This window comes from Sminthopsis crassicaudata, chromosome 2, assembly GCF_048593235.1.
Source record: "Sminthopsis crassicaudata isolate SCR6 chromosome 2, ASM4859323v1, whole genome shotgun sequence".
Taxonomy (NCBI): domain Eukaryota; kingdom Metazoa; phylum Chordata; class Mammalia; order Dasyuromorphia; family Dasyuridae; genus Sminthopsis; species Sminthopsis crassicaudata.
The window spans coordinates 519,699,410-519,723,108 of record NC_133618.1 but is presented as its reverse complement, the minus strand read 5'-3'; the positions used below and the strand labels follow the sequence as shown (position 1 = coordinate 519,723,108).

Genomic DNA, 23,699 nt, shown 5'->3' with positions numbered 1-23,699 from the left:
CTTTCCTGAATCTATCAAGCTTACTTATTATTGCCTAGTTCTATAAGCACAATTTGTATTATTTTTTTTGTCTTGTTTTGTTATTGCTGTTCATTTTCTCCTCATTTCCTCTGGGTTGATAAGTGCTAGTTATTGATCCAGGTTTCATAGTACTACCTTTTTACTCAGCCTTCATAATAAAAAGGTAAAAAAAAATTACAATAGACCAACACACTCAAATTTTATCTATTTATTTCAAGTTCATTTTTTTTCATATGTTATATCAATTATAAGCAGTCAAAATTCATCACAAAAATCAAGTCATTCACTTGGAGGAAAAAACTGGAAAATTTATTTCTAATTTTGTGCTTGGTTTCTACTGGTAAATAACTCTCCAAGATGAAAGGGAAAAAAAAAGAAAATGAAGATCTATATATTCCAAATCTTGAGAGTTTTTTAATTTAATTCTTAATTTAGCTTTTCATTTATTATCCTTTTAAACACATGTCATCACCATATAAAATAATTAAACATGTGATTTTCTCTTTCTAAATATATATGTATCTGTACGGAAATAGATGACAATATGAAAATCTGTGGTATTTATTTTTCAAATTAAAAGGCATTAAGATTTCCTAGGTATCAACTACTTAATTAGAACAAATCACACATAATTAGCAGTACAATGCTAACTTCAATCTATATAATAGAGGTCAATTAAAATATGTGTTCAAAGATAGCCTTTGCATTAGTTGTTTAATTAAAATATATGCTTTTAGTAATCCAGTTACTATATATATTTTCAAGTAGGCAGTAAACTCAAGCTGAATATTCTTAGTATATTTGTATTTACATTAAATTGCCAATTTTAGCCAAATGTTTTGAACATTCAGTGACAAAAAAATTTTTGAATAGTTTTCAATTACTGGCTTTTAATACTCTTTTGTTAAATAAATCTCTCAGGAGACTACATTTGATCATGCTTCTTGCCAAATTTGTCTTTTTCCATTTAATAAGCTTGACTTACTAGATCAGTTAGTCAACATGTGTTTTCTGAAGACTATATTTAGACTTGGTAAGCAAATACCATGGAAAGAAAAGATTTGATTCCTACTCCAGAGAAATTGACATTCATGGTAGCTTAAAAAAAATGAGCACTGGTAAGCATGGCTTTATTTCATGTCCTTATTCATATATTGACAGCAAAAATTATGACATTTTCCCTGGATCAGGCTTTTCTTGATGCTGGTATCACTTTTAGCACATAGGTTTACAGTATATAGGTTTTATAAGTAAGTTTAAAAAATGATGACAGAGTTGATTGTAGATCAATAGAATGGTCTTTGGAAGTTTCTTGAGATCAGACCTGGAACATGAAGTACTTTCATATTGCCCTTCACATATTAAAATGAATTGTGTTTGAATCCTTTGTATATTACGAATAGAAAGTTAGGACATTTTTGTGATTTCCTCTAACCAGCAGGACAGGAGGGAGGTTCTTTGTGAGAATTTCTAGCCAGGCCATGTATAAGGTATCCGAAATAGTGGCTTTTCTAGCCACTGGAAGACTCCTGTTGGAATTGAGTTGGGGAAGGAAGAAAAAAAAATACACACAGAGAAAAAGTTTTTAAAAATTATGATAGAGGCCAACATCAATAGTATAAATAGTAATTTAAATTGATATTTAATTAGCATCCTGACTGATTATACCAAGAAAAACCTAAACACTTAAATGAGTCTGATGGTAAACTTTAGAGTAATGTTAATTCTTAAAGAATACAAGTGTTTTGTAAAATCAGACAAATCAGATTTGGGTGCTAGATTATAAGGAAGAGAGAAAAATAATGAAAATGAATGAATCGTATCATTTAAGAGTTAGAAGGCATCTTAATGATCATTTTAATTCAATTTCCTCTTTTCATAGACTTGGAAAAATTAACTGGTTTACTGGTGGAAAGAGAACCAGAATTGGAATCTTCTGATGATCAGTTTACTATTCTCATCATGCCAGTCAGCTGCTTTATTGTTCTTAAGTTATTGTTATCAGAAGAGTTCTAGGTAAAACACCCTTTGAGTTGTTAGGAACCTTAGGAGGTCATAAAAAAGCCCCTATCCAAAACCGAAATCCTCTCAAAAACATACTTGAGAGATTAACACACAGCCTCAACTTGAATACTTATATTTCATAGAAGTCAGATCTTAAAGAATAGAAAACTATAAAATAGATAATAAATCATTCATGCTGAACTATCAAAATTTAACAATGTTTATTTTCATTTGCTTCCTAAAATTTTTTAATTTGGTATAACTTTTTTTTAAGCTTTAGGTTGATAAAATTATTTGAATATTATCACATTTTTCTTGTGTAACATTAATATGTAAAGTATATGTTTAGGTATTGTACATGTGCGTGTTTACATATATATGCATATCAAATATACATGTATATGTAAACACACATTATACACATAAGCGCATATATTGTAACATAGAATATGTTACAATATTATATGCAATCTAGTTCATACATGTCAATTCATTATTTTATATACATAAACACACACAAATGCACATTATATACGAATGCACACACATGATATATATGTGTGTTTATGATAAACCAAGGCATATTATGTACACATATACAATCATGCATACATACATACATACATAGTATGACATGGTACTTACAGGACAATGAGATTAGCAGCTCGTGAGTGTTCCTGTAAGAGTTCATTTAATCGGACTTGACGATAACTCTGTAGAAAATAAATCAGATTTTTTTTTTTTTTTTTTTTTTTTTTTTAGCAAACAACTTTGGCCTGGGCTATTAGGTATTCATAGCATCATAGTGTAATAAATCTTAGAATTCATGAAGTCCAGACCCCCATTTTACAGATGAGGAGACTGAAGCTCAGGAATGTTAAATGGCTTGTCCAAGGTTAGGCAGATAGCAAGTATCATAGGCAAGATTTGAACACAGGTCTCTTGCCTCTAGAAACAATGTTCCTTCCTTCAGACTGACAAATAGGAATTTTTGCTTTGGGGGCAATCATCAATATCACACTTAAAGTAAATGGAATGGCTGTTGCCTTTAGTTGTCTACCTCTGCAGCAAATAGATTAGGGACGAAACCCTGACTCCTCACTCTAGTTAATAGCTCTTCTTATTAGTAGTTCCCCTTTTTCACTCAATCTCTTAATCTCAGAGTAAAAGTCCTCTTTAATTGTTAGAACCTTAATTATCAACACATGCAATTAATTCTTTTGTTCAAGTTATATATATATATATATATATATGTATACATATATACATATATATATACACATATATAAAACTTATGAGAAACCTTTGTCTAACTTTTAGAATAATAATGATAATAAGTTAATATTTATATAATGTTTACTATGTGCCAAGCACTGTGCTAAGTGCTTTATAGATATTCTCTCATTTGACCCTGAGAGCTATTATTATCCACATTTTACAAATTTTGCTGAGACTAAGTGACTTATAGCTTTTGAGTGTCTGAGGCTGTATTTGAATTCAGGTCTTTCTATCTAGTGTGCCTCCTGTGTTCTAAAATAATTAAAAATGGATTAAAAAAACCTTAAAAATGAATGACAGAGCAAAAGAAGGTAGTAACAATTATGTTTTTTAAGGAGTTAGGAAACTAATCAGGTTGGAGAAGTAAGCCTATTCTTAATTTCAAGAGGATAAGATAGGGTGAAGTACATTTCATCTTTCCCAGGAAGCACAAAGCACTTTTCAGTCATGAGACATCTACTTCTATCAGGAAAAACACTTTCAACAGCTGTACTAACATTTAAAGTTTGGAGGGTACATGTTGTTTTTTAGTAAGAATTGGCAATGTAATGGGATAAAATAGTTAATGCATGTTTCAGAGTGAGTCATTTGCTACATATGAATGAACAGCCAAATCTAATTTATCCATATAGTGTTCCAGTGACAGAAAAGCAAGGGATGGTAATTATTATCATAATTTCACTGGTTCAGGAGAAAAAAAAATGAATTGCTCAATCACAATATGATAGACCTGACATAGCTACAACTTTCTTGGCTTGGTTCAGTTCTGTGTTAGACCAGTGATTCCCAAGCTATTTTTGGCTGTGAAACATGGCAAGGATTGAAATGAATTGACTGTACCTATAAATGCTTGCTTAGAGGGCTAAAGGAGTTAGGATAAAATGAAGGAAATAAAGCTATATTTATACTTAAAAACCATATAAGTGATAAATATGTTGATACTTAATTTCATATAGTATAGTTTAGAGAAAAAAATGCTAACATTATCATTTAAAAAAATTGAATCCTGGTTCATATCAATGAAGAGCAGGGTTTCTAAAAGACATTTTCCTCATTAAATTATAATCTCCTTAAAGATAAGTCTGTATTTTACTACTTCTTATATTCCTAGAACTTAACACAGTGCCTGATACAGAGTTGGTGCTTAATAGATGTTTATTGAATTGAACTGAGTTGAATAGACTACAACATTTATAAAGTTCTATTCACTGCATCATATAGCCTACCCCATAACATTTATAAAGCAAAGAAAGTCTTATACTAGTCTTCCAACTTAGTACTAATTTTTTGGTCATTTCATATCATTCTCTGCTTCCAATCAAGTTTACTTTGGATGTTCTCACTGTCCTCTCTCTCTCTCTCTCTCTCTCTCTCTCTCTCTCTCTATATATATATATATATATATATATAATATTATAAAATTATTAATTATATTATATAATATATTATAATTATATAATTATATTATATATAATCTGATTATATATATATAATATATATATTATTCTATATTACATATATCTATATTATGTTTGGATGTTCTCACTGTCCTCTGTATTATAAACACTCAACTTAGATGTTAAGTTTCATATTATGAAATATTTACATTCTTGTATTTTCCCCCTCAGTCTTTACAGCTCTCCCATTCATACTAAATAGTGCAACACTTGATTTACTGACATTTCTGAATAAGATCTATTCTTTTCTAAATCATTCTGTGCATTAGTTTATTTATCAATAACCATTTTGAACCATGTAAATGAATGAATGAATGATAATGCTTACCTGATATCCTTTCAACATATTTTTCATTGGTATGCCTCCAGTAATTCCTAATTTGATTTAAAGTCCTCACTATGGAGTATAATTTTTAAATTCTCAATCTATTTCATCTGCTTTTTTTCCTTTTATTGCTTGATCATCAATGTTTTTAGAAAGCCTAGCCTGATCATCATGACCTGTATTCACCCTTCCCTGATTTTGCCTTGCAAGTTCCCACTTTTATAGTCCCATAACTAGAACAACATAATCCTTTCCTTTAAAGAAAAAAAAATCAGAATTCAGCAATCCAAAAATCCTTCCTAAATTTAAAAGAAAGACATAATGAATTCATATTTGATCCAAATTGATGGCATATACTTGTGTGTATGTGTGTGTGTATATATATATATATATACACACACATACATAAATATATATACATGTTTAGCTTTGAATCTACTTGAATATTTCATTTGACTTTGAAATACATTTAAGATAGTAATTAAAACTTTTCCTAATTCTATACTTTACTCCAAAGAATAATATCACAACTTGCATTCACTGAATAGAGTTAAACTGATAACAGAGAAAGAAATGGATCTTAAGTGATTACTGTTCCAGTGATGAGGGAAGTTAGTAGAACTTATCTTTAACTCAAACTGGTTAGTCAATTAATTAGAAACATCTAAACTATATATCAACCCATCTGTCCTTTTAAAGAACAGTCTATAAAACCAGGCAAAAGCCTCAAGTATTTGATAACCTTAGAAAACAGTAAAAGTTCCTTTGTACATGAAACAATTAACAAATTCTGGTTTGTTATGTTATTAAGATTCATTTATATATAAAATCAACCACAAAACCCGGTTTATGGTATTATTTCCCTGGGTTCTGCTATTCAGATAAATTGGAAAAATTCTATGTTATAACTGTGACCAATTCCCCTCAATTTAAATACAGACAAATATAATTAGTTATATGTATCTCATCATAAAATCTTAGGTAGTCTTTTGATCATTGACTCCTCTTCAGATTTTCCTGGAACACTATGTCTTAATTTCCCCCTTACTTTCTTACATTCTATATTGTTAATAATATATTTGTGTACTATAATATCCTTTCTATTAATTTATAAACTCCTGGAGGATAAGAATGATATTTTCATACCTAGTACCTCTTATATATGTACTAGGTACTGAAATGTTGAATTGATTTGAATTCTGATCTTTTTTTTTCTGAAGAAAGTCAATATTTTGCACCTTATATCCAAGGTCTTATAATAAGATCCTCTCTACTGTTGTTGTTCAATCATTTTTCGGTCATGTCTAACTCTTCATGACCTCATTTGGAGTTTTCTTGGCAAAGATATTGAAATATTGGTTGCTATTTCCTTCTCCAGCTCATTTAAAGATGAGAAGACTGAGGCGAACAGGATTAAGTGACTTTCCCAGAGTTATACAGCTAGTAAGTGTCTGAGGCTGGATTAATTCAGGAAGATTTTTCCTGACTCCAGTTTCAACACTCTATCCTAGTTTTTCCCTACTACCAAGCTATCTTTAAAAATGGCTTTTTAATGCAGTAAAATTTTGCCTAAACCCTTTGTTGAATTTATTCGTTTCAAATCTTTGTTGATGTATTCCATACTTTCATGTATTCCATACTTTTTACAGAAATAAATGGTACCTAAGAGCACTGATGGTGCTCCTAAGCTATTTAGGTTATATTACTGCTTTTAAAAGGTCTGTATTTAAATGACTATACATGAATACCTACTATTCTTTGAAATAACAGAAAAGCAAATTTCATGGCCAATCTATTTTTCTTCTTTTCTAACAAACTCTGATTTTATAAGTCAAACCAAAAGCAATGAAAACAAGCAATTTTAAAAGTAGTTGTATCTAATGAGATGATTGAAAAACATCTGAAAATGCAGAATCTTTTAATGCCTGAACAATGAAAGCAAATAATAGTGGTTTCTACTATTGCTCTTTCAACCAGCCACTATTTTCTTTTCAGCTATTCCAACAACAATGTAAGAATTTAGAGAAGAGGAGGCTTTACCTTTTCTTTGAATGCTTCCAGTTCTGAATCTGTAATTTTCCATGGAGTTTCTCTTTTTAATTTCTCAGCAGTTGTTAAATCTTTACAGCTTTCATGGAGACAGTATGGTTCAATCATCTCTTCAAAGAATTTCCAGCTGAAATTGGAATTATAAAGGATGCTTCACAGTAGGAAACTGGCTCATTATTTCACAGATAATCTAGGTATTACTGATCCTACTGACTTTAGAATCAGTGCTGAATGTCATGCAAATCTTTTAAGAATTATTTATGTGAGTAACATCCTATGAACAAAGAAGAATCTATCCTCTTGGCTACTTAGAAGATGGCCAGAGTTTGTTTAATATGTCGCCAGCTTGTGAAGTATTTATATTAAGTTTAAACACAAAAATACAGGAATATTAGCTCCTTTGGTAATTCAATTTCCATTCAAGCAAATAACTTTACTATAGACATATCAGAACACAAAATAATTTTCTATTTGCTTATTGTACATGCTAATTGGGAAATAGCCTATGAACTGATATAGGATATAAATTAGATTTTTGTAAGAGTCAAAAAGGCTATAACTTTCAATCTACCTGTGTAATTTCCAGTTATGTTAGTGTGGTGTGGACATGTTAAATTAAAAAATATATAATCTTGTGAATTCAATGACCATAATAACAGTCTGAGTGTTTTTTGTAACAGTTGTAGATGCCTCTGCTTGTTTATTTTTGTGTATTTTGGGTGTAAGAAAGAACTTTTCAAATGATAGTATTTGAATACAGTTTAGGGATCAGGGTAGTTAGGATGGATGTTAATACCTGCAAATCTAGGGATATTTATGCTCGATTAAAAGGAAAACATATTAGTAGGAGAGAGAACTTAATAGAAGCTTTATAATATTTTTAAAAGATAAAAGATAGTATTTTATATTTATATAAAATACTTATATGTCAATATTAAATAGTTATATTTATATAAATATAATATTTAAAATATATTTTAAAGTATTATTTTTGTCTTTCATACAAATACTAAAGTAAATCTATTTCCCCAATATAACAAAACAGAACTTCAAAAACTGTAACATAAAACATTAAATGCCTAAAACACATTGCTTCAACACTCAATTCCCCTCTGCCAAATAAAACTCTCATTTTGATCTTATCTATAAAATATAGTTCAATTTTAATTAATAAATTCAGAAGTGAAACTTAGAAACTTTCTGAAATGAAAGTCACAGTAATATCTACTAGCTGGAGAACTAGCCTTGAACTCTTCAGGGCTCAAGCAATTTTCTAGGTTTTTAAGAGAAATCAGATGGGTGGACAATAGGAAATAATAAAATTTAGAATCTAGGGAAATTATTATAAACATGAGGTTAATGAATCAATAAATCAAAAGCATAAAATAATAAGTCTGATTTTTTTAGCTGGTGGGTCAGAGATAGATGTTGATTTTAGGAAAAAATGAAAAGGGAGAAAAGTGAACTCACCCATGTATACTTTTGTCAGAAATGTTAAGGGCTGATATGATGCATTATCACAATTTCTATTACATAGTACCATTTAGAGTTATGTGTGACAGCATGGCAGGTGTGAAACTAGTAGGAAATACATTGAGTAGTGGCTTTTATATGCCTGACTATAACCATTTCCTGAAAAGACTTCAAGAGATAGCATGGTATAATGGAAAGAATACTGAACTAGGAAGGAAGGAAACAAATTTTATTAGGTATCTGCTCCATGGTACTTTACAAATATTACCTTATTTAATCCTCGAAACAACTCTAGGAGAAAACAATCTTTTTATAGTTGAGGAAATTGGACTTAAATGACTTGCTCAGGGTCACACAATTAGGGAAGGCTGAAGTTATACTTGTCTTCTTGATTGCTGGCTAGTGCTCTATCCATTGTCCAACAAGCTACCTTCAGATAAGTGGGCCAGGAGTCAAGAGACTTGTGTTCTAGTCCTACCATTGACTTGTGGGGTTAAGTCATTTATGGATCTTGCCTTCAGTTTTCCCATTTATCATCCATCTTACCCACACTATTTTGAAGGATGGAGGCAAGTTGTAATGGGTACTGGATTTTTACTTCCATTGCAATCTTGGACAACTCATTTAAGCTCTGTTTTAACGTCTTAGTTTCCTCATCTGTAAGTAACGATCCATCCAGATATAAATCTGTGATACTTCAAAAATGTAAAGTATTGTTTAAATTAAGTTAATTGAGTAGAGGGTTTTGTTGTTATTACATAGGAACTTGTTAATTAATTAACAGCATCTACCTACTAACAGGTGAATTGATTTCTGTTAAAACCTGGCATAAATTTAGACTGAACAAGGTAAGTATTTTCTTAGAACTATAAAGCAGAAAAATTTCCATGTTCTTTGGTAAATGACAGGTAAAAATGTTAACAGTCCTTATATTTTTCTATTCAGCTCAGCTCCCCTGGGTTCCTTTTTAAGCATGATTACTGTAATTAAGGAACTTTCTAATTGTTCTTTATGGCAATCTTGTATGGTAAGATATTCCATTGTTAAGTATAATTCTTATTTAACCTAGGGGTTTTGGGGGGGAGAGGGGGATTATCTGATAACCATTCTTTCCTTTCTCCCCTCCCCTGGCTCAAGTAATTCAACTAATATGCCAGGTAACAAAACTTTTACAGTAATTGTGTAATTTTCCTTTTCAGGTTCTCACATCAAGATTTCTTTTCTTCTTAGGTAATGCACAAGATTCTGCTGTTAACTACCTTGCCATCATTGTTAAACTAAATTTCTCTGCTTAATTACTTCTAATTTTCTCTGATTCTCATTTGAAGATGGCCTATGACTCAATTCATTCCATATTGTAAAAGAATTGTACTTGAATTTCTCAGTTTCTCTTGGTTCAATTATTTTATCTTCCATCCATCCATCCTAATCTCTCATAGATGGGCAAGTATAAATACAGTGTAAATGCCAGAACTGTGCTCACACTTTCTACTTTCATTGAACAAGTAAACTGGAAGCACATTAAGGTTTAATTTCCGAAACTAGTCAAACTGTGTCTTTGTTCCTATAATTGTCTATAGGTATATGGCTTGGACCATTATAAAAAGTCTCATCATGTATAGTAAATTTAATTTCACTCAGACTGGAGTGAGAATGTTACACATTACTGAGTCACCCATTGCAAGAAAGGGTAAAACCGAGATGAGGGAAGGGGCATATTCCCAAGTCAATAGCTACTAAATAGTCCTGATCCTAGGAAGATGGTAACCAGATGTAGGAGCTTTCTATGTCAAAATAACATGGTATAATTTTTAGTGCTTTTTAAAAACAATTGCTGATGAAAAGTATATCAAGTCATTGTACTATGTCTTTGTCAATAAGTATATTGTTTGCTTGGAATTTTCTCCATCTGTATCTTTGCCTCCTGTCCCTGAATTTTGTCAATTTCCACATAAAATCTTACATTCTACAAGGAGTCTGTCCAGATTCCCCTTAAATGTAGTTCTTTCCCTATGTGGATTATTTTCAATTTGTTCTGTATTGTTTATACATTGTCATTTGCATATTGTCTCTTCCATTGTTGGTTCTATGAACATGAGACTTTGGCTCATTTTTGCTTCCCCACTGCTTAGCACAGAGTCAGCACATGGTAGATACTTATTTTGCTTATACCAAGTGGAGGCAATGTGATGCAATTTGATCTGTTGCTGTTCTATAGCTGGTGCATTGTCCATGCATGTGTTTTTGCAGATCTGCCCATGACATATTTACTTATGTTTAATTTGTATGTTATTCTGGGACACAGAAAGTGTCCCAGAACACAGCAGCAAGCCCCACTTCAGTAAAGCAATGGGAGATCCTGCCAGGCATCCCCTATTCCTTACCTTAGCCAGGGAAACCAGCAAACTCTAGCTCTAAGAATCCTCATGTGCTTCAATACACACAGCCCTGGGGAAATAGACATCCTGTAGAGGCTGGACCACCTCATGCTTCAGTATAGCCCCAGGGAAACACAGAAGCATCCCACTAGCCAGACCCCACCACAAGGACCCCAGTTCAGCATCAGATAAGCTGCCAGACTCTTCCAGCCTTCAACAGTGCTAGCCACTACCCCTCCACCACACCAATACAGCATAAGACATAAGGGGCCCCTGTGGGCCTCAAGGCACCATCACTGCAGCAAAATAGGTAAATAGACAGGGTTTGCATCCACTAGCACAAGAAGCAGATGATCAAAACCAACAATAAAAGAACAAAAGAATTTGACCATAGAAAGTTATTATGATAACAGAGAAGTCTAAGATAAAAATTCAGAGGAAAACAACAATATCAAAACCCACCAAAAAACCAGGAAGTTTTCTCAAGTCCAGAAAGAACTCCTAAAAGAGCTCAAAAATCATATAAGAGAGATAGAAGAAAAAGTGGGAAAATAAATTAGAGTGATATAAGATAACTATTAAAAAATGGTCAACAACTTGGAAAAAGAAAACAACTACTTAAAAAGCAGAATTGGCCAAAAGGAAAAGGAGATTTAAAAAGCAACTTTTTGGAAATTACAACTGGAAAAATGGAAAAGGAAGTTACAAAAGCTAATTGGGGAAAACAACTCCTTAAAAATTAGATCTGAGCAAGTGGAGGAAGCTAATAACTATGAGATATCAAGAATCTATTAAACAAATTCAAAAGAGTAGGGGAAAAAAATAGAAGTGTGAAATGCCTATTATAATGGTGAGGAGATAGGAGGGTGGGTGATGGATATTGCTTGAACTTTACTCTCATCAATATTGGTTTAAAGAGAGAATAATATACAATTACCTACATACCTGACAGGAAAATAGGGAGATTATATAAAACAGAGATTTGGGGTATAGGACTGACAGAAGAGATGGAGACCAGAAGAGGTAGTAGATAAGAGTGAAATACTTTTGAGAATGGAAAGTGTGAAAGAAGATAGAGGACAAAAAAGGAAAAAGAGGATGGAAAGAAATACATAATTAGTAATCATAATTCTGAATATGGGATGGAATGGGATGAAATCTTCCATAAAAAAGAAATGGATAGTAGAGTAGATCAAAGACCAGAACCCTACAACATGTTATTTCTAAGAAACACACTTGAGGCAAAGAGACACACACAGAGTAAAGGTAAGAAGCTAGAGCAAATTTTATTATGTTTTTGCTGAAATAAAAAAAATCAGGGAAAGTAATTCTGATCTCAGACAAATAAAAGCAAAAATAAGCCTAATTAAAAGAGATAAGGAAAGAAACTACTTGCTAAAAGGTACAATAGACAATGAAATAATATACTGAACATGTATGCATAGCATCCAAATACTTATAGGAGGAGTGAGGTAAAGATTCTATTAAGAGATAGCATTACAAACTGTAAAACAGACAATTTTTATTGTATTAAATCAAATTAAAAAGCTTTTGTAGAAATAAAACCAACACAACCAAGATTAGAAGGAAAGCAGAAATCTGGGAAACAATTTTATGGCAAGTGTCTCTCTCATAAAGTCCTCATTTCTCGAATCCATAGAGAACTAAGTCAAATTTATAACAATACATGCCATTCTCCATTGCTAAATGGCCAAAGGATATGAACAGGCAGTTTTCAGATGAAGAAATCAAAGCTATCTATAGGCATATGAAGATTAATTAGAGAAATACAAATAAAAATGACTCTGAGATACCTCCTTACACCTATTGGATTGGCTAATATTACAAAAAAAAAAAAAGGAAAATGAAAAATGTTGGAAAATGTGGCAAAATTGGGACACTGATGCATTGTTGGTGGAGTTGTGATCCAACCATTCTGGAGATAAATTTGGAACTATGCCCAAAGGGCAACCAAAATGTACTTACCCTGTAAGCCAACAATACTACTATTAGTTCTGTATCCCAAAGATCATAAAAAAGTGAAAAGAACCTACAGATTCAAAAAAATATTTATAGGAGCTTTTTCATGGGGGCAAAATATTGGAAATTAAGGAGATGCCCATCAATTGGGGGATGGCTGAACAAGTCATTATTACACAATAAGAAATGAACAGGCTGATTTCAACAAAATCTCAAAAGACTTTCATGAAGTGATGAAAATGATAAGAGCAAAATCAAGAAAACATTGTACATAGAATCAGCAACAGATCAGCTATGAATGACTCAGCTCCTCAGCAATACAATAATCCAAGACAAGTACAAGGGACTTGTGAATGAAAATGCTATCCATAACTAGGTAAAGAACTAGTAGACTTGAAATGCAGAGTAAAGTGCATGTTTTTTACTTTCTTTGTTCTTTGTAGTGGGTTTTTTCTTTTGATCTGTTTCTTCTTTCCCAACTGTGACTAATATGGAAATATGTTTTACATAATAGTCCATATATAACCTATATCAAATTTCCTACTATTTTAGGATGAAGAGAAAAGTGAGGAGGGAGCCAAAGAGAAAAATTCAAATCTCAAATTCTTATTAAATGAATGCTAAAAGTGTGGGGGGGAAATACTATTTTTAAAAAAAGGGACAAATCCCTTTCCATTTGAACTCTATTGTGTATATCCCCAGCAATAGAAAATACCTTTGGCAAGCATATGTCTTGCCTGATAATTATAACCAGAGGGTCAATGAACAAAGTTATTTCTGTTGTTATCTCATTCAAGGAATCTTGATATCTTCTTGGAAGAAAGTCTGTAAGGTAGTGTTTTGTTCTATCAAAAAAGTGTTTTTTTCTTCAAAACAAAAGCAGTGGAACCATATTTTCTATTCCTTTCAATCAATTGTGTGATTAAAAATATGATAAAGAAGGTCATTTGGGAAAACCTGCTTGTTCCTTTCTATCTGGGTCACTACCCTGCAACTGGAGCAACATATTCAAATATTTCTGGGGGAAAAAAAAGCAGTTCTCCAGGTGACTAAAAGCAGTCCCGAGGATAAAAGTAGATAAAAGCTACCAGCAAGAAGGTTAAAAGTAGTCAGCAAAGAGGTTTCCTGCAGTTTCAGAAGCTCTTCTTCAAAGTCCTAAAAACTGCTTTTATGTCCACAGGGTTTGTAGCTGGGTCCAGATCAATCCATCTTGGGACAAAGTTAACCCAAACCTCCCCAGTTATGCACTACAACTTTCTTGCTCAAAATAGTTTAGGCTAGTATGTATATTACTCTCATAAAAAAAAACAAAAAACCTTTGTATAGATTTGTATAGATGGGAATAGGCAGACAAGTCTGTAATTATTGATATTTTCTGTTGCTTTTTATTGTTGTTATAACAAGGTCCAAGTTTTTCCCCCTTTCCACATCATGATTTTGGCATTTTCTTCAGAAACTTTGAGAAGCAATTCTTCAGTGCTCTTAAAATTGTGTTGCTTCTAATCCAACTTCTTTGTGTATATTTTTATTCTTATCCAGCTTTTGCCATATATATTTCTTCAGGACCGGTTTTTTCTTATGTAGCAGTATATCTGTGACCAAATGTGATAGCTCCATTGTCCTTGATGACAAAAGTTTGCTACAAAAATCTTTATAAATACTTTTCATTGTTAATTTGTTTATTGACCTTTAGCTGGTTTCATCTCTGAATAATGTTACATGTAATAAGGAACATTTTCCTAAAATTTAGAGTTCTCTAAAGGTAAAACATGTAAGGACAGGAAAATGGCACAGTGCATAGAGCTCCAGGCCTGCAATCAAGAAGACTAATCTTCCAGAGTTCAGATCTGGCCTCAGACACTCACTAGCTAGGTGACTTTGGTCAAATCATTTAACTCTAGTTACCTAGTTTCCTTATCTGTAAAACAAGACAGAGAAGGAAATGGCAAACCCATTTAATATCTCTATCAAGAAAACCTCAAAGGGGGCAAAAACAGTTGGATGCATCTGAAATGCCCAAACAACAATAATAAAAATAATACATGCAGCTTATATGAAGAAAATGAGTTTCTCTTAGTGGAAGCCTTCAATGAAGGGCTGGATATAAGGAATGTTGTGGAGAGAAATCTTGCTTCAGATGTGTGTTGGACTGAATGAACCCTTTTCTCTGAAGCTTTTAAGGAGGATCAGTAATGATCTGGGAGACAGCTTTGACTGGGGAAAGTGGCCTTGCCAGCTTAGCTGAAACCTAACTCTACCCATGGCATATTCTTAAGCTGTACCCTTTATCCTGTAGCTGTTCTAGATCCTCTAGCGGGTCTTGGAAATGGGTTTTCACAATAAGATGACTCCCTTTCAGAGGATTTGTGCTGGGGAAATGAACACTTGATAAACTATATATTTTCTGACCTGGTTTTGTCTTTGAAAATCTAGAGAAAATCCTACTGGCTGGCTCTAAATAGGTTACATCTGAATTTCTTTAAGGAATTCCAATCACACGGGAAAGTATTTTGGAGGCTAGGATTGAGTTACTTTCCCTCAACTCACCCCTGCCTAGCTGCCTGCATTATTATACAGATCCTCTAAGTGAATTGGCACCTCAAAGTAGCTTTGAAACTGACCCACCCATCCCAGAAGCTTCAAGCTTATTTGATTATATATAAAAAAACATACTAAGAGGAAAGGGCTTAAGGTGAATTGAAATTCATCTATTCTTCAATTAAATGAAAATCCTGAAGGCCACCAGAGAGAATTATACTAGAGTCCAGTTCATGTAGGCATGTTAATTCTATTTTCCAAAGAGAATTGCAAAAAGGCTCATTTTGATTAGGAGCATGTAGTAATTGTAGAATTTATAAAAGTAAAGCATTATAAAAGTAAAGCATTTATGCCTGGCATAAAATGCAAGCATGACAGCAGAATGACTTGGGCAATTGTATCTCAAATAGCTTTCTTATCAAATTAAGGCATGGGTTTTGTTATCAAGCCATTTGAATTAGCTAATAGTGCAGTTACAGAGAGCTGGCGTGGCAGAGTGGAGAGAGCATGCCATCTTGGTTGTTACACATCTTAGCCCTATGATTTGTACAAGGATGTCCAGTGCTTCATGCAAGTCTCAGAGTCTGCGAGTCCCAGAAGAAATGGTTATGTTCACTGGCAGAGGGAGATCCCTCTCTGGGAGTCCTCCATAGTGATGAAACCCCTGGTTTAGTTCCCTCTTAAAACAAACTGGTTGTACCAGTCACAAATCACCAAGAATTTAGTGGGATATAATAAAACAGAATCTTGGAATTTTAATAAATTGTCATTTTATTATTGGTCACCCACAATGGGAATTTATAAACAGGTCATAGGTCATAGATTAGAAAAAACAAAGGGCAATAATAACAGTAGGGAATATAAATGTGCTGGGCTGTACCTGAATGGCTCACTCCAAAGTAAATTTGTGCTCTCTACAATGTAAAAGTCCATTTCCCCAAGTTATTCACCAATGCCCCACAATTATAAGCAGAAAAATATCTATCTATCCATCTCATCTTCATCAATATCATTATTTATTCAGTGAAGCTGTCTGACTCTATGACCATTTTCTATGAAGAGAGAACTCAGAAAGAAACATGAACAACTCCAAAATGTTGGTTGAATTTTCTTTGAACTTTTCCAAGTATTCTCTTCATTATACAAGTTTCACAGGTCATTTGAAAGTAACCTTCCCCAGCTTCTTAAATTTTGCTTCATGACCCCATATGGGGTCTCATAACTGAATGTGGGGGGGTCACAAAATTATGACTTATTATCAGCAAATGTTTGATTTGTATATTTATTTTACTTACATATATACCCAGGATCACTTAGAAATTTCTCAGGCTAAAAGGGATCATGAGTGGAAAAAGTTTAAGAAGCCCTGAATCTATATAACATTTTATTGGATAGTTTTGTGCTCATTATTATTTTAGGCCCTTCTGAGTTCTATGATACCAGAAACTGACTGTGGTAAAAGCCTAGCTTTCTCACTCTTTGATAACGAGCATAAAAGAGAATAAGAGATTACTGTGGAGGTAAATAATGGATTTTGATAAATGTTTCATACCTTTCTTTGTTTGGTTTAATATTGATGTCACCAATGATATGGATGTCTGCAAATTTTATCCTAAATTTGCTCAAAAGTGAAGCCATCCTAAAACACAAGAAAGAACATTTCATCACTAATATTTAACTGCTCTCAATCAAACAATATTTGTGTTTGAATTAAGATATCAAAGCAATCATGTTTCACTTCAACTTAGCTTCTCAAGCAAGCTAATTTATTTATAAGATTTTAGTTAGTATTTGATTTTCATTACAACACTTGATGGATATATTGTTTGGGCTAAAAGTATTTCACTAAAGCCCCAAGAAAAAGTTGTAAAATACAAAAACTAGCCCTAGAAAATGGGACTAGAAATTATCAGAAGGACATTCTGGCTATCTACATATTATTCATCACTTATGCTATCTGATGGGGCTTACTCCATTTTCTAGACAGTCTTGAAACTGCCTTTTATGTCAATTTTTGCATGTAAGTCGATAGTGGTATCGTACTATAGTCTGCTTAGGCCTAATGTACCTTTATCCATTGTCCTTTATGTCACCCAACATCCCATTTCTTCTAAGATTATGGTGCTTTATGATTATTAGATACATAGCACCACTTAGAGAATAATAGTAATAATCATAAAGGTATATACCTCCACCTTTTTAAGGATAAAATTACTCAGTTGCAATACTAAGACTTGAAGGTTAATTAGTAGATTAGCCAGAAGCATCTATAAAACTGAAGCCAACACTTGTATTTTCTCTTTTATCATGCAAATGTAGACATAATTTTAGAGTCTCTTTCTTTTGAATAAGTAATTAGATAAAACCAAATAAACATTAAAGAAAGTAATGATATTCCCATTCAAGCCTAGAAGTCAGGATTCTCTGCCAACAGTAGAAAGGGTATTGTTTTAAAAGCATTTAAGTCTTCCAGTGAGGGGAATATGATGATTGGCAAAATAAAGCTGATGTATTCCCCAGTTGACTAGAATAGTGAATTATGGGAAAGAAAATAAATTTAAATTTTATCAGCATGCCTTTATTTTCACTTTAATTGTACATGAAAGGTTTTTAGATATTTTAATAGGAGCTGTTAAATAATATGAGTATGAACCACACATCTTATTTTAAATGACAGAAATTGCCAATACATACGCTATTTTTTCTTCTTCAATACGGTTTATCTTGCCTCCAACATAAATCCTTAATTTGCAGTCTTTCCATTTTTTCCTGAGAGTCAGGATATAGGGGATTAAGAGTGTTAACCCTGGAGGGGGAAAAAGTTTATCATTACTGTAAGATGAATGAATGTTTAAGTGAAAGAGAACAACTCAATTACTTTATTCAGCCCTACATTTAAAGCACCTATTTCTTTTAACTCTTTGGAAAATATGGAAATTTCATGTCTTATCTGCTAACATTATCGTATGTTTCACATACATTATGCTAAATTTGTCAGTAGAGAAATTCTGTTCTCTGCTGTACTTTTTAGCATCACTTACCTCCATCATCAAACAACCACCAAACATCAATGGTGCCTTTGCCTTGCTTCTTTTTAAATTGAGTGCTGGCTTCCACCAGTCTCTGATTGAACTCCCCCACGTGCATTGATTGGATTGTGTTAATGCCGCTGTCTTGAAATGAAAAAAAGACAAATTTAAAAATGGTAACAAAGTACATTTTCTTCCTTATGACAGGAAGGCTTAAATTTTGAAAAATTAGATAGATAAACAGTGGATTTTATTTTCTTCTTTTTCCTATTTGCATAATGATTAATATCATTTTTTACTTTTGAATGAAAATTTAGGACTGGTCTAAGAATCACTAATTTTATTATTGGATGTTTTTTCTGTCCCTGGTCTTGTACCTCATAGGAGAATTGTTGTTTAGTTATATGGCAATTCTAATAATATGACTAATTTATTATTGTAGTTTAGAAATCCTAAACAACCACAAAACCTCCAATACAATTTCCAAATTTCAGATGTAAATTTATTTGAGGATACTAATCTTTCTAATTTACCTAAAAATTTAAAAATATTAAGGAAGTTCTTAAATATGTAATATATGACAATATATTTAGAATTTTATAGTTATAGGATATATGAATGTTTTCTAAATGTTTTCACATGAAAATATGGTTTACAAAGTTCTCCAGGGCCCTTCTACCATCTTGGCTCTAAGCCTTGAGGCTCCACTGCTTTTAAAGGTCTATTCCCTAAGAGTGATTTCGACTACCTTTTCCTTAAATAATCGAATAATGGACATAGAAATTAGAATTGCATGGGTTTTAAAGATTCAGAAGAATTCACAGCATAAAATTTCAAAATAAAAGCAACTTTTGTTTATAAAAGGAACTTTCTTATTGAAAACTGTGAGAGCCATTTGGACCAATATTGGTTATGGATGGGTGTTTTAAAACTGTTAACTCCTTTTTTATATCTACATTTTAGGATCTCTAGTTTCCTTCAAAGTTCAGTTTATACTCCACCTTCTACACAAATCTTTGCTTGATTCCCGCCCAGCTACTACTGACTTCCTCTCCTCAATAGTTATCTTGTATTTATTTTGTGTATATTTATAGATATACATCTTTGATATGCAGTAAGCATGTACCCGCAAACAAAATCTACAAGAGCATTACCATTGGTTTTTCCTTTATGTGATTGCTTTCTTCAATAGAATGTAAGTTTCTTGAGGGCAGGGACTGTTTCATTTTTGTCTTTGTCTTCACACATTAAAATGTTTTTCATAAATATTTGTTGATGAATTGAAAAATAGTTTACAATTTACAAGAATTTGAAAAAAATTCAAATCCTTCCCCAAACCTGAAAACTTTGATTTATAAAGGTCTAATCTAACCTTTTAAGGGCACCTATTAAATAGATTTTTTAGCTTTGCACACACATTTTCCTTTTTTATTATTATGATTCATTCATGTCTTTTAAATAACACAAAAGAAAAATAGATACTGAAACCAGTTTATTGAAGCAATTATTCTTATATTCTAATGAATTTCCTTCCATTGACTTCTCAGTAAAATAATTTTTAAAAACATGAAAATACCAAATTTATATTAAGTTTAACAATGTTTCAAAACTTAATTATTTTTAAAAAACAGTAACAACTTAACTTTGACAGTAAAATTGCAAACAGGCAGACAATAGCATATAGTTAGGACTCTTTGGCCCCATATGCAAATGTGAACTTGGTCACACTCAACCTTAATCTGTATATAACTTCAAATTTCTAGTTTTCATTAAATATTGTGGCTTTATTATTATATTTTTAAAAATTATTAGGGCAGTATTTAAAGTAGAGATAACAACTTTTTTCTGAGGTTTCTCTCTGATCTAATAGGCTTCAAAAATTCTTTGTAATATCTTTCAGGATTGCCATATTTTGGAATTGAGAACTGTAAAACAATTATCCGTTTCTATCCAATTTCAATTTCCCTAGACTTGATTGGACCCATGAGAGAGAGCACTTATAAACAAAATGGTGTGAGGCTTGCTTTCAGTGTCAAGGAACAATACTGAATGTTTAAATTACTAAATGAAATACATGCACACACAGAGTTTACATTTAAAGATCTTTGCACAAAGACAGCCACTTGTACACCAATTTGTATTCTGAATTCTTTTACAGAATCCCAGGTTTGACTAGTTCAGGAGCTGAAAACATTTTTTGGTGTCCTAGACATCTTGGACTGTTTAACAAAAACATTTTCTTAGAATAATGTTTTTAAATAATGGGAGTAAATACTAAATTTTAGTTAGAAGTTAGTGAGAATTAAAAATGCAACTTTTTTCTCATCCATTGTTCATAGATCTTGTGAAATCTATCCACTGACTCCAAGTTAAGAACCTTTGGATTAGATGAATGTCAAAATCTCTTCCAATTCTCAAATTCTGCAATTTTATGAAACTCTGCTCTTACTATATGCGAATCTGTTGCAGTCCAGGGAATATGCCTATGAATAATTGAGGGAAGAATTAGCCCTGATCTTATGGCCCAGAAGAACTACCAAACAACTAAAACAAGCATGTGTTTGACATGCTAAATATTATTTACTGGATATGACATATGCCCCTTTTAAATTTGGATTCTTTGCCTTTCTGGATCACATAACAGCTTGTATTTTAAGAAGGATATATATATGGTAACATGGCTTCTTAGAGAACTTGATGTAATTTGTTGTTGTTATTAGTTTATAGTCTATGGTCCCTTTGATCAAAATGTGGTTTCTCTGATTCTCTCTTTTAATTAGGTCTATTTTGCTTTCACTTTCTCTGATGTCATGATTACTACCCTTGCCTTTTTAATTTCAGCTGAAGCATAATAAATTTTGCTCTTCTTCTTATTTGGACTCTTTGTCTATGTCTTTCTATTTAAAATGGTATCTCTTTTAAACTACATTTTGATGGATTCTGGTTTCTAAACCATTCTATTATTCACTTCTATTTTATGTTTGAGCCTCATCCCATTCACATTCACAGTTATGATTATTAACTGTATTTCTCTTTATCTCAATTTCTTGCATCTGTATGTCTTGCTTTTTATGTAGTCCTTCCTCCAAAGTCTGTTTTGCTTTTGACTGCTTCACTTAATCTGCCTTCCCATTTATTACTCCCTCTTTGCCATTTCTTTTATACCTTTCTCCCTCCACCAAATTATTGTGTAAGATCTATTTCTATACTTGACTGAGGATATGTATACGTGTATGTGTCACATATATATTCTTCTATTTTTGAACCAATTCTAATGAGATTGAGGTTCAGCCATTGCCAACTCTCACATTTTTTCTTCCATTGTAAAAATTCTTTGTATTCTTCTTTTATATGAGATAATTTACCTTACTTTAGCTCTTCCTTCACCCTTTCCTCTTTTTTTCCCCTTTTTCTCTTGCATCAATTTAATTTCTTTCTCCAATTTTCCTTTATCATTCTTATCTTTTTCTTTTAACTTTTCAGGAATCTTGTTGTGTTTGTGTCCAATTAGAACATTTCTTTGAGGTTTTTGTTTTAGCTGTTTTTACAGTGTTTTCTTTTGAGTTTGTGTTTTGGTCTAAAGCTTTGTACAGTGCCTCCCCACCTCTAGGTAAATAGAGCCCAACTGTAACATAAAAGTAAAAAATTAAGAAATGGGCTAAGAAAAAAAAATCAAACAATAAAAAAAGAACTTGTCCATAAAAAGCTTCTACAATGACAAGGAAGACCAAGGCACAAAGGATATTATTTTAAAATTTGGGGGAAAATGATGGGAGATTTTTGAATGGGTTGCTATCTTTGATCTACCATCTTCAGGTGCCACTCCTCTCCCCCCAAGAAGCCTTCCCTGATCTAGATGAAAGAAATTTCTACTTTCATCAAATGAAAGTCTTATTTCCCTCTCTTCCTTACCACTTGAGGGCAGACATTATGCAATTTTTTCTTTGTATCCCTAGTGGCTAGAACAAAGTCTTGAACAGAATAAAGGCTGAGTAAATGTTGGTTGAATTGAATTGAAATTGATATATCAGATAATTTTAAAATCAATCAATGAATAAATAAGATATCAGATAATAATCTCACCATTTGAAAATATTATTTATAAATAATTAACTTTAAAATAATGACCAGTCTTCCTGGATAGCCAAATATTAGGATGTAGGGAAGGAATAGAAACCATCAAATGATTATGTATCTACATAACCCAGTTGGTATTTGCTTTAAGGATCCTATCTGTTTCTCATAGGTAAAAGAGATATTTTGGCAGCTCCTAGTTTCCCTTGTGATTGGGTAAGACAGTCCTATACTACACTCAGAGATTTCACACCACTACTGTAGTGGGGAAAATATAAATATTAAAAATAGAGAAAATTCCATATCTCTCTCTTCCTCTCTCTCTCTCCTTTTCTCTCTCTCTCTCTTCCTCTCCTTCTCTCTCTCTCTCTCTCTCTCTCTCTCTCTCTCTCTCTCTCTCTCTCTCTCTTTCTCTCTCTTTCTCTCTCTCTCTCAAAATTCTGTTCAATTAGGTGATTACTTTAAAACTCCAAATTTGAGTATCTCAGGTGGAAATTAATCATGCAAAGTAGAAACTGGTACAATCCCAATTTTTAAATTCTGATCTGATTCTGGGAACATCTAGAGACACATTATTTTTTTTCCTTGATCTAATTAACAACCAGTAAATGCTTAAAGTATACATTCAGCTCTGCTGCTTCCTCCAACTATTTCCAAAAATTTTCCTTACTTTTCTTTTAAAAATACATGTTAAAGCTTTAACATTTTTGTACCAGCAGAGGCCACTACAAACCTTTCTAAACTTCTCAACTGTGTTTATGGAGAACTAGTACAAAGGATGAATTATCTGAATCTTTCTTTTTATAAGATGAAATCAGGTTTATTAAGTCATATATTGTTAATCCACGATTACCAAGATTAATTGTAATGTATTTAGTAAATTTAAAAGTATATATAGATATAAATTTTTCCAGGGTTCTATAGTTATGATTTCATTGCTTTATTATTATATCAAGGGCAATTGGGTATAGTAATTAGAGATATAGTCTCAGGAAAAACTGGGTTTAAGTGTGACATATACTGGCTGCATGGCTGTGGACAAGCCATTGAGCAATTTAGGGTTCTAATAGAGTAGATTTCAGAATTGGTTCCA

The 23,699-nt window shown here is 32.3% G+C and overlaps 1 protein-coding gene across 6 annotated transcripts in view; it reads right to left on the bottom strand.

The window, feature by feature from the left end:
• Positions 1–214: 214 nt before the first annotated feature.
• SLC12A1 (solute carrier family 12 member 1) overlaps positions 215–23,699 on the bottom strand; it is a 124,192-nt gene continuing 100,707 nt past the window's right edge. For all 6 annotated transcript variants that reach the window (XM_074294424.1, XM_074294429.1, XM_074294430.1 and 3 more), the window contains exons 22-27: positions 18,545–18,676; positions 18,198–18,309; positions 17,056–17,142; positions 7,126–7,261; positions 2,671–2,738; positions 215–1,550 (exon numbers count right to left, since the gene is read on the bottom strand). In XM_074294424.1, the coding sequence (XP_074150525.1) occupies positions 1,415–1,550; positions 2,671–2,738; positions 7,126–7,261; positions 17,056–17,142; positions 18,198–18,309; positions 18,545–18,676 (671 nt within the window). In that variant the 3' untranslated portion in view covers positions 215–1,414. The remainder of the gene's footprint in view (positions 1,551–2,670; positions 2,739–7,125; positions 7,262–17,055; positions 17,143–18,197; positions 18,310–18,544; positions 18,677–23,699) is intronic.